We start from the raw sequence: 12,503 nt of genomic DNA on the forward strand, positions 1-12,503 counted from the left end.
GCCTCTCAATCCGAGTCGCAGAGCGTGAGGCGGAAAAGGCGGGGGGAAAAGTCATGTGATAAGGAAGGTTGTCCTTTTTTCTTTTTTAAAGGAGCTCCTTTTTTTTAAACAACAACAACAACAAAAAAACCTCACGTGATCTGATCCGACTGTTCAAACTGAGGGGAGAAAGGCCGGGTAAGTTTGTAAAGGGGAATATTACATTGAATTTGGAAATGGAAGGAAACTTGGCACGCGCTCGATAAAGACATCCACCCCTAGTTCATTTTAATGGGTCATTCTAAGCGGGGGTTGACTGATCCTGGGGGTCCACTGACAGAATTACCAGCATTACCAGAAACCAGCATTTAGGGTTTAGTCGGAGGCAGTTAAACCTCCCATAGTCATGATTGGATATAGTTCGTATTTTGAAAAAATCAGCCTGCCCTCCTCTGTCTCTTACCAGCCGTATTTGCCTCCGTTCTTTTGCAAGAGGCCCGAGAGAGTTTTTTTTAAAGGGGGGGGGTGTTAAATATAGTTTAGTGGGTCATTTCTAACAATAACCCTGTGGAGCAGGCCGTCCGGTTAAGAATTTTTCTCCCCCGCTTTCTTGGAAGCAGGCGTGGGTAGACAGTAGATCTGCTGGGAGATATCAGGGATTTGTGGTAGAGATTCCTGAGGTTCGGTTGCGAAATGAAGACATCCACCAAAGGAATTTGCAGCTTTTCTCACTGTTTGAATAGAATTCTTAATTGGCCAAGTGTGATTGGACACAACAAGTAATTTTCCTCTGGTGCATAAGCTCTCAGTGTACATACAAACAAGAATTCATAATCATAAAATACAAATCATCATAAATCATAGGTACAACACACTGATAGTCATAGGGTACTAAAGCAATTAGGGTACTAAATAGGGTACTAAAGCAAACAAATCATAATAGGATACTAAATGAAGGATGTTTGGGATAATTGTGAGTTAAAAGTACTTCATCTGGGTTCTAAATTGATCAGTGCCTTTAACAGCATTTGTTTTTCTACCATTCTTTAATTGGTTGATTGATTAATTGATAAAAAATTGTAGATACAATCCTCACAATTCATAAATATAACATAGTGCTGGTCATAGGATACTAAGCAATCAATATAAATCATAATAGATTGGGTTTGAATAGAAACCTTATCTGGGTTCTAAATTGATCAGTGACTTTAATAATAGCATTTGTTTTTCTACCGTGCTTCAGTTGATTGATTGATGAAAATTTGTAGGGCTCTCCCACTTACACTGAGTAACTCTGAGTGGCTTACAAACATTGATAGGCCTTGTGGTTTTTTTTTCTTTAATAGATCCTGTTCTCCTGTAGTTGTATAGGTTTGGTATACCCTCTTTTTAAAAGTAGGTTCTGCAAATCTAAAGTCAGTATCCCCTGTAATTATACATTTTTTCCTTACAGTGGATCTTCCTTATTCCCAGCCATGGGATCCCAGCAGCAATCTTATGCTGATACAGCTCCAATTTTAACCCAGGCAGATGATACTGAAGGTGAAGGAAAAGACGATCCTCAGCCAGGGCACATAGGGAAAGAAGAAGTACAGGCCCTGACAGGGATATCCTCTCAACATGCAGGCCTTATTGTGGGGGTACTCTTTTTTATTAATCTACTGAACTACATGGATCGCTTCACTGTGGCTGGTAAGCATAATGGAATGGTAGCTGAAATTCTTCCAGTTTCTTATTTGAACTGATGAAACGGGCATGTAACTTTTAAAGCAAAGATAAATAGATTCTCCCCATTCCTGGCTTTGATTAGATCATTATGGATGAAGTTGATGAAAAGTACTATCTTTGTATCCTCATTCGAAATTCTGAATTTCTTTTCCCTTGTTTCAGGTGTTCTTCCTGACATTGAGAAATTTTTTAATATAGATGATAGCAAATCAGGACTGCTACAGACAGGTGAGGACTGGTGGAATTGGCCTTGGTTGTCTTTTCTCTCCCTTTTGTAACCATTTATACAATTGATATGGAACAGAGATGGAACATAAAACTCTTTTTCATTTCCTAACAGTTTTTATTAGCAGCTACATGGTACTGGCACCTATTTTTGGTTACTTGGGTGATCGTTACAATCGTAAATATCTGATGTGTATAGGAATCTTCTTCTGGTCTATTGTGACTCTAGGGAGCAGCTTCATCCCCAAGCAGGTATTTATCGGGTGTGGAAGAGGGGACTTCTGGTAAATTTCCAGAAATTATTCTTGAAATTCTATATTTCAAGCTATAAAACTTTTCTAATAGGCTTAGTGATGAGGAATTCCATACATTCAAATGCATGAAGTTTCATAGCAGGCAACGAGAAGAGGAATTAACCCTCTGGTTGTTGCTGCTTTCAAATAGTTGCATTTCTGGCTCTCTTTTAATCGAACCTCAAATAAATTCTCTAAAATTAGAAAGAAATCTTTCTAAGGTTTCCTGTTTTATTGCTGAAGGCACTTTTGTTTTAAGTAAGCAATAAACAAATAACTAAATAAAGTCTAAACAAAGTTAAAATGTTTAATTCATAGCTCACAACCAAAAGTTTCAAGGTTCCTATTGAGTGTATTCTACATTTAAAGCTTATATCTGCTTCCCTATTGTTCATACACTGTTTTTTATCTCCTCTTCAGTTCTTCTGGATGTTGCTACTTACACGAGGCCTAGTGGGTGTGGGAGAGGCTAGCTATTCAACTATTGCCCCCACCATTATTGCTGACCTGTACTTGGGTGACCGGAGATCCCGCATGCTTAGCATTTTCTACTTTGCTATACCTGTAGGCAGGTGGGAACAGCCTGTGCTCTATATTTGGAGGGAGGGTGAAAAGATGGGTTTTTATCTTTGTTGAAAATAAAAAAACTAACATTACTTTATATAGCTTGCATATCCATATCCTAAAAGAGTTAAGCTGATAGTGTTAACTAGCTTTGGTGGATGTTGGAAAACCTGCCAGTGTATAGATTTGAATGCTCTCCTGATTTTTTTCTACAGTGGACTGGGTTACATTGTGGGATCAAAGGTGAAAGATGTGGCTGATGACTGGCATTGGGCCTTGCGGGCAAGTAGAATTTATAGCTACTTTAGTCAATGTTTGTTGTTACAATAAATGGAGTTATTCTGAAACTTCTTTTTACCCACACTTAGACTGCAGCTTTTTCTCCAGTCATTCACATATATTTTCTCTTTTCAGAATTTTTCACATTGGTTTTTTTTTTATTATGCCTTTCACAGGTGACTCCAGGTTTGGGAGCCTTAGCTTTGATATTATTGATAACTGTAGTGCGTGAACCACCCCGAGGAGCTGTAGAGACACTCACTGATGCTCCTCTTCATTACACTTCATGGACAGCTGATTTGAGAGCCCTGAGCCACAAGTGAGTCATGTGACAGGGATCTTGCTTTTCTATTTTTTTTCCTGAATTATCTTCTAACCATGAAAACCTCATTTTAATGGATCCAGATCAGTGCAAATACTCATAAATTAGAGTTAAAAACAAGCTCTTTTTTTCATAACTTGCAGGATAGCTAGAAGTGACATGAAATTTTGTCCCTCCAAGTGAAAGGGCCAGTGGATAGGGCTGGATCACTGACATTTCTCTGGGAAACCACTTGGCTTGTATTCGTTTGAAGAATAGGAACTCACTACTCAGTATGAAATTCACAGGCTGACAAAGAACAACAGAGTGCTGTGCTCTACTGGTAGCATTGGTAGGAGATTTCTACAAAATGTCTGGCCAAAGAACTAGGCATTCGTGTATAGATTGTAGAGTATCAGACTTTTTATAATTACCAGGGAAGTGCTGACTACTTTAGTATAGTGATTAAGGTACTGGATACAATTAATTTAAGGCCACCCTTATTCATGAAAGCCTGCCAGATGAATTCGGCTCAGTCACTCGGATCAGCTCATCTCACAGGGTTGTTTTGGAGTAAATAGGCAGGAGTAAAAGATATGTTCACCATTTTGAGTTATACATAAAAAATATGTATATAAGATAGAATAATAGCAGGGAAGTGCTAGTGAGGCTAGTGTGTGGATACTTTTGGAGAGTAGCATTTTTGATGTTTTTTCAGCATGAAAGTAAAGAGTTTTTTAGCATATTTGTCATTTTGTTCAAGCCAATGCTTGATAGTGCTTCTCAGCCTTGTGCTACTCACGTAGCAAGTTGATTACTCATGGCCGAAGATAGTACTTCCCAAACCTTACCCAAAATTGGGTAAAAGCTATTTTTATTTAGATAAGGACAAATGAACCAAATACCCATCACATCAGGGACAATTAAATTCACTTAAAATTGATTTTTTTATTAAAATATATTTGAAAATATCCAAAAGTATTGAGATGAAAATTGATTAAATTACCAATGATATTTTGTTGAAATGACATAAAGATTATTCAGTGATATTGTTTGTCTGGAGTACTGATGATGTTACCTAATTGGATAATGAAATGTCTGCAAGCAAACAACTAAGCTCAGAGAACACCAATCACTCCACAATCTAACCCTGAGCTGCATAAACTGTTTTCTTCTATTGATATTGGTTTTACAATGCAGATAGTCCTCAACTATTCATTCAGCAAACATTTTGAAATCACAGTGGTGCTGAAGGGACTTAAAACTGGTCCTTGAAGTTCAATAAGAGTTTCTAAGTGGTATTGGGTAATGAAGGAAAAAGTTTGGGAAACACTGGCCTAAGACTAATACCATCAGAAAAGTGCTGTAGATGACTTCTAACATGTATACAAGTTGTGTCATCTATGGTCATTTTTGGACAATTTGTGACTCAGTTGTAAATCTTTACTTATGAACACATAGACATATTCTGTTGAGATGACAGATCTCTGACAGCTCAGGTCTGTTACCATTTGGTTCTCTCTGATTTGGTTCTGGGAATTCAGTACATGCTGACATTACTTCTTTGTTTCTTTCTGTCCCCTGATTGGCCAGCCGTAGCTTCGTGTTGTCATCACTAGGATTCACTGCCGTGGCATTTGTAACAGGCTCCCTAGCATTGTGGGCACCTGCATTCCTGTACCGCTCACGGTTGGCCATGGGAAATCTCCCACCTTGCCCTAGTGGTAAGGTATGTCATGCAGACACTGATAGGTGAGTTAACGATGGGAACTGTCTTGTGTCTTGTTTTCTAGTTTAGTTTATGTTTTTGGTCTCTTTTGAAGAACATCATGACAAGTTATTTCTGAGTTCTTCTAAATATTTTGTATGGCTTTTGAAAAGATTCCAGCAATGCTGATTATTTAACCATTTTGAACCATTTCTGATGAGCCTCACCAGGCCATATATAATTATCATCGCAGCCTTATCTTTGGTATTATCACTTGTGTGACCGGCGTCCTGGGCGTTACTGCTGGAGTGGAGATTTCAAGACGCTGGCATCGCATCAATCCCCGTGCTGATCCCCTAGTGTGTGCCATTGGTCTGCTTGGTTCTGCCCCCTTCCTGTTCCTGGCTGTCATCTTTGCTCAGCAGAGCATTGTTGCCACTTATGTAAGTTTCTCCTTGATTTTAATGTAATTGTTGGGGGCACAGGAAAGGGAAATTTCTATGCATGGCATTTCATGGAAAATAATATATCCTTTTAAGATATAATGAAATGATTCTTCTCCATTCTTCCTTGTAGGTATTTATTTTTATTGGTGAAATACTCCTTTCCCTCAACTGGGCCATAGTGGCAGACATTCTTCTGGTGAGATAATGGGGAAGGGAAAACACGTACATTTGCTCAACAAACAGGGTCTGAGGCTTGGAAATTAATAGCACAAATGCATGCCTTTTAAGTAGAAATAGAGAAACAATCAGCAGTAGAGTTATATCACTAGTAACTGTTCTACACTTCACGACCTCTGATAGTTCATGTGATCAATCTCTGATATATTGTTGCAGATAGGTTCATCACTATCTGTGTTTGTTTAATTGCTCATACATTACTGGCAGAAGCACAATCCTACCTATCCACTTTACTTGGTTTTTTCCCCCTTCTGACAAATAGAAGGGCTAGTGGCTCCAAGCCTGTAGAATCGAAATCCCTGACCCTCCTTTGTTTGTTTGTTTATTAAATTTATTTGCTACCTATCTCACCATGGGGCTACTTTGGCTAGCTTACTACAATAAAATGGGGAAACAGATATAAACAATTACAGCTTTATCCTACAGTCATTGATATTTCTTGACAAAGTGTCTCAAATGAAATATCCCCTTTTTCTCTTTGCAGTATGTTGTCATCCCAACTCGCCGTTCCACAGCTGAAGCTTTTCAGATTCTGTTGTCCCATCTTCTGGGTGATGCAGGGAGCCCTTATCTTATTGGTTTGGTAAGCATTTGGATATGAGGCTTAGGCTGAAGTTGTAGAACTGATATTCCTGTCATCTGTTCCACCTCCTAAGCCGCTTCTCTCCCCCCCCTCCCCCCAGTTCTTTCTCCCAATTAAAACAGTTCTTAGCAGATCAAAGCAGTTCACAAAACCTCTTGGAGCTACTGTGTTTCTCCAACAATACGGCCTCCACCAATAGAAAGGTCCAGCATGATTTCTAGGCATGAGGTGAAATTAAGCCCCACCCCCAAAATTTAGGCCTATTTAATTCCCCGCCATTTCTCACATCGTTCGTTAGAACTACATGAGGTGAAGAGAAATGGGGGGAAGGGCAGGGAGGGAGAAAACTTGCCTTTAGGAGCGCCCTGCAGGTCGCCTAGGCTAGAATACCCCGATCTACCAATAGAACATAAGCCAATAGAAGCTCCCTGAGGGCAGAGTCCCCAGCCGCTTCGGGGCGAAGCATGGCTGCCCGTGTCCACTCGCCATTAGGCAGTGTCTTTCGGGCGATGGAAGCTCCCCAAGGGCAGTCACCACCCACTTTGATCGGCCAGTAGAAGAAGCCTCGGGGCGAGTGCACACACACACTCCCCTCACCGCGAGGCTGCTTTTATTGGCCGATAGAAAACGGCCCCGTGGCGAGGTACGTGCGTATGGGCCGCTCCAGGTGGGGGAGGGAATTAAGTCACCCACGAAAAGACAGCCTAGCCATTTTTTCGGGGCTCAAAAAAAATAAGGCCCAGCCTTATTTTGTGAGAAACACAGTACCTGGATTCCAGGCTCTCCTTGTAGTTTCTTTTCAAACTAAAAGTAAACATTCCAACACAGCTTTGTGCACTGTAACCTCCATAGCACTGCAAGGTCACTGTAGATACTGGGCTTTGGGATTGGAATTAATAGATACGATTAAAGCAGGGCATTTTCACATGTCACTGCAAAACTATGCTTTTGTTCTTGAGACAGTGTAGATTCTATACCTATTTTTGTTTAAAGGTATCTAGCAATGTTTCTTTTCCTCAAAATATGAGAGTAATTGAAAATTTGAACTGCTGTTCCAAAATTATGTTTATTTCTTTTATGTTCTGCATGCAGTGGGCTGCTATTGTTCAGATTTCAGATATGGAGTAGCTGAATTTCATAAAACGAAATTCTTATTTTCATATTTTCCATTACAAAGGAAAAATAAACCATGATGTGTGCCTTTTTTGCTATTTATTTCAAGTGGGATGAAATAGCAAGAGAAGCAATAAATAATATTCATCTTCAGTTCTGAAGGCTTTCCATAGGGAAGTTACCTAATAGATTGCATGATTATTGTTTCCCCCCCTCCCCCCCATAGATTAGTGACCAAATCCAGAGCGATCGCCCCGTTTCATTGCTGTCACAGTTCCGAAGCCTGGAATATGCACTTATGGTCTGCAGCTTTGTGGGTGTTATTGGTGGTGGTTTCTTCCTCGCTACGGCTTGTTTCATTCAGGCAGATCGTAAACGGACAGAGCTATATGCACAAGGTAAAACTTTTTTCCTTTGCCTTTCCACAGTTAGAATTAATGCCTCAAGTATTCAGGCTGTTTCTGAATTCAGTGCTATGTCACAAATAAAAAAGTGTACATCCTTTGGTTTTATTGTATACTACACATAAAGGAAGAAGTGCTAGAAGTGCAAAAATGCATCAGCTATCCTGAAATGTTGAGTGTTTGAGAACATTTTCAATGTGGGTTCCTCAGGAGATAATCACTGGTATTGAATAGAATGACCTGGAAGCATTCTTAACCTCGGATGTTTCATCGATGCTCCTGACCAAGTTTTCCTCAAAATCTATAAAGCATTGCATCACATGAATTTCTTTCTTTTTTCCAGCACTGTCTTGACGCTTAGTTCCCTATTTTATCTACTTTATCCTTCTCTTTTTTGTGTGTTTCCTTTCTCTCTCTCTCCCCCCCACCCCACCTTTCTTTTCTTAAAAATTCTGAAAGAAAGAAGAAAATAACTCACCTCAAATGCTTCTACTTGTAACCATTGAAGCAGTAGCCCCAGAACAAAAGTAATGCCAGGGACTCAGAATTGTTGTACAATTGTTTTTGACATGATCAGAACTAGAACTAGAATTTTCTTTGCTAAGCAAGGTGATTAAGTACATCATCGCCAATTTTACCACCTTTTTTGTAATGATTAATTGTTGCAGTTGTTATTTGAATCATAGCGTCATTAAGCAAATCTGGCTCTCCACCTGCCTCTTTTATCTTACCTTTTTCTTTTTATCAGAAGCTGGGTGGGAAGGTCACAAATAGTGATCACCTGATCCTGGGGTCATTTTATTTAGTATATAGCACCCCTGGAACTCTACAACTTTTGTAAATGCCAAGTGCCCAGATTTTGATCGTGTGACAAGAGATGCTGAGAAGATTGTGGGTTTGAGCATCAGTCATAAGTCGTTTTTTTCAATGCCTTTATAAGGCTTGATTGAATGGTTGTAAATGGAGGATTACCAGTATATGGCAATATGTAGCTGTGAAAGAAATAAGGAAAGACAATAGCACTGAAAAAAATAGGAAGGAGAGCTCAGGCATTCTCCTTTCAGAATCTTGTTCTCTTTGGATAAGACCCCTGTGAAGGCAGACCTTAACATGTTCCTTTCCTCACTCCAGGTCAGCTGCACGAGTCTTTGGAAGGGGAGGATCGCATTGTTGTTCCTCAGCGTGGGCGATCAACAAAAGTTCCTGTCTCCAGTGTCCTTATCTGAAGTTTCACCGCAATTCTGCTTCAGTTTTGGAAACTTCAACAGATTTGTATTTAGCAGTTGAGGAAACAGAGAGATAAGAGAGAAACTCTCTTAAAGGCACCAAGGCAGGATTATGGACAACAGGACATGAAATCACAATTTTTTGCTATGTATATAGGACTTTTTTATAAATCACAAACACTATTCAGAGTTGTGTGGTGTTTCTCAGATGAATGAGGGTGAAATAGCAAAAAAACCATCTACTTAATTTCCAACTTTTATTTGGATGATTTTATTTTTATTTCATTTTTTTCCCCTGCATTGTGAAATTCAAAGCAACTTGCAAAAGGTTTACAAAATAACTGAAAAAATCAGTCTTCAATAGCCTTGGGTTTAAGAAAAATGAAATCTTCCAGATCACATCTATGTTTTCATACGAAAGGCTTTTATTTACAGTCTCCCTTCATATATTTTTACAGAATTTTTGGATCTCCATTTTTACAAACCTATGAAATATTCTGATAGAAGCTGACCATCTAGATGCCCCTTGCTTCCCCCACCCCAGGAGAAAACCAGTATTCATGACAAAGTCTGTGTTAGGAGGTGCTCTTAAAAGATCACACTGTAACGTATCAGTTATATTTTACTTGAGAAACTAAAAAGGTTTGCATCTCTATTAAGATGTCATTGTCTACTTCTGAAGTATGAAAACTTGCATGAAAAACATTGCATAAATGGTTGTAGCCTCAGACTCCTATTTAATATTTTTGTTCCTAACTTATCGTTGCTTTTGAACATTGGAATGAATGAAGATGGACAAGGTTTGGATGATTGATATCTTGTTTTGCACAACCAAGTCTTTTTTTGGGGGGGGGTGGGGTATCATCCAAAACCTGATTAGTTTCAGCTCCCTCTCTTACTTTTCAATGCTTACTGTTATATATTACTTGCAGTTCTCCTGGCAATCTGGCTTCTGCTCCTGGCGTTAAGTGCAGGAGTTTGTTTCATTTGTCACTTTGAAGTGTAATGTAGTTGCTAGCTGCATTTTGTCTTTACTTTGAGGAGAAGAAGCTTAAATAAAAAGGCTTCCTGCAAAGACATCAGTGAAAGACAGTGGTTGCACTTTAACTATAGGTGAGTTTTTTAATAATTTGTAATGTAAATGGATTAGAACCATTACAGTCAATTATGGATTAATTTCAGTATGCTTCAATGTAAAATCAAATGTAGAAAAATGAGTTGTAATTGAAATTAATTTCTCCTGGCCTGATATCTTATAAATATTTTGAATTAAATTCAATCCTCAGCCATACTGACCGATCATTATGATACAGCGATAACATTAAGACCACTAGTGTGCTTAAGTCTCCCTTAAGCTGATGGGGAAATGTTACAGTCTGCAGCTTGTGTATTTTCACCTAAAAATTTCATTCCTTTTTTTTCTGTTGTCTGTGTTAAATGCAAACTATTTCTTCATTCATCTGAAAAATGTGGGTTTGGCTTGCACCACAATAAATTAATTCATTTTTAAAAATTTTTGGAGCAACTGTTATTAATTTACATTAGTGGTTTCTTCTCAGATATTAGAGGTGGGAATAATTTGTTATCAGATTAGATAAGGTAACTCTTTTTTAACAGAATTTCCAAATTCTCCAAGGCAAAACCATATGAAATTTCATCTGATAGCAAATGTAAAACTTATATGATTATGTGCTTTAACTGGTTTTGTTTATAAACAGATCTTTGGAGTAGTAAAAGCGTGATTGCGATATAGAACTTAAGACTTACGTACCGCTTCATAGTGCTTTACAGCCCTCTCTGAGAGGTTTATAGAATCAGCATATTGCCCCCAATTATCTGGATCCTCATTTTACCAACCTCTGAAGGATAGAAGGCTGAGTCAACCTTGAGCCGGTCAGGTTTGAACTGCAATTCTAACCACTATGCTACCAGGCCTCAGGTCCAAAATCATATTTTCCTTAATGCAGATTTTAGTATATTGTTTGACTTGTTAATCATTTATCACTTTTAAACTTCTTTTCAGTTTGAATGCTGTCTTGACCTTCCTTTGATATCTTGAACTTGAATGTCAATGTTAGTTTTACAGGTGCCTGGTGAACCTTTTACGTGAACCATGATCATTGTGGCTTGCTGTTTTGAATTCCAGGTGGGGTGGGAGAGAAGGGAAAAAGCACAGAATAATGTGTAGATTGCTACAATAAAATTGGTGCAGAAATAGGAGGATATGATTAGTAAGAATGTTTCTGGATTTGCAGTTTGGTGTTGTTTGGTGTAAGTAAGAAACAGCATAGTGTTTCAATTCTGGTAAGTACAACTTTTTACCAAGCTCACTGATACATAAAGTCTTATGAAACAGACTGCAGTTTGCAGACTTTTTATATACAGTAATCTGAAATGCTTAACACTTTTCCTGGACTGAACCATTTTTGGATATTTGAGGGGAGGTGCATGCTAAAAAGTCATTATGCATGTAGCATAATACCAAAATTAAAGGAAGACAAAGTCAGCCCTTCTAAGAATTTAAAAAGATGCAATAGACAACTCTTGTGTCTATCTCATCTTCATAAGTGAATGACACTCTTTTTTTAAAAAAAATTGGATAGTGAGGAGAAAGCCTTTTATATTTCAAAAATAAGCAATGATAAGAGGTATGATTTTCTTTCTCTGCTTTGGGGTTATTTTATGCAAAGAATAGACTTACTATGAACCACTTTGTATACATAAGTAGGATATATGTATTAATAAAACATGAAGCTGCTTTATCATGTTTACTTCGACTGGTGTCTTGTCTTGATTTTACTGTGTATCAGAAGACTTTTTTCTGGAATCTGTAATAGTTTCTCCTCTTCCATTGCCCAAATATACAGTCCAGAAAATCTATTTAGGATTTAATGCTGATAATCATATAAACTTAGCCTTTGTTCTTACAACCATACCTTAATAAAATGGTTCTTGTATTCATATATAATCTGTCTCTTAAATATTTTGCCTCAGAATTCCTATCTGAATATTTCTCTAATAACTTTGTGTCCACTACTGCTTTTATCATTGCTGTCCTACACAAGGAGGCCCAGAACCTTGTTTGAACATTTTATTTTGTTCATCCAATATAAAATCTGATTGAAGCAGGAAGAAAATGCATTTTAGGTTTTTGTTGAAAATCTTCCCTTATTTTCACCATTTTTTGAAGATTAAATGGTTTATTATTTCTTGATGTTTTAAGCCCTCAAAATTTTCTAATTCACAAAAAGAGAATATTTTTACTTTAATACTTTAAATATTTTCTTTAAATTGACTTTTGCCTTTTAATATTTTTTTTATTGGGCAGGGTAGAGATTTACTTTTACAAAAGTATCTCTGTACCCTAATATACTTATCTGCTGGGGGAAAAAATCTGAAAAAAGTAGGAGGGTGCAT

General features: G+C 37.9%; 1 protein-coding gene across 1 annotated transcript; it reads left to right on the forward strand.

The window, feature by feature from the left end:
• Nucleotides 1-17: 17 nt before the first annotated feature.
• SPNS1 (SPNS lysolipid transporter 1, lysophospholipid) lies at nt 18-11,857 on the forward strand. The gene is made up of 13 exons (XM_026712094.2): nt 18-177; nt 1,433-1,671; nt 1,870-1,935; nt 2,048-2,184; nt 2,646-2,797; nt 3,005-3,071; nt 3,245-3,387; nt 4,963-5,121; nt 5,331-5,520; nt 5,654-5,719; nt 6,245-6,343; nt 7,683-7,854; nt 8,992-11,857. Exons 2-13 carry the CDS (start codon nt 1,455-1,457, stop codon nt 9,084-9,086), a joined length of 1,563 nt encoding a protein of 520 aa, XP_026567879.1. The 5' UTR covers nt 18-177; nt 1,433-1,454; the 3' UTR covers nt 9,087-11,857.
• Nucleotides 11,858-12,503: the final 646 nt, after the last annotated feature.

This window comes from Pseudonaja textilis, chromosome Z (assembly GCF_049901715.1).
Source record: "Pseudonaja textilis isolate UNSWEBS1 chromosome Z, rPseTex1.2, whole genome shotgun sequence".
Lineage (NCBI taxonomy): Eukaryota > Metazoa > Chordata > Lepidosauria > Squamata > Elapidae > Pseudonaja > Pseudonaja textilis.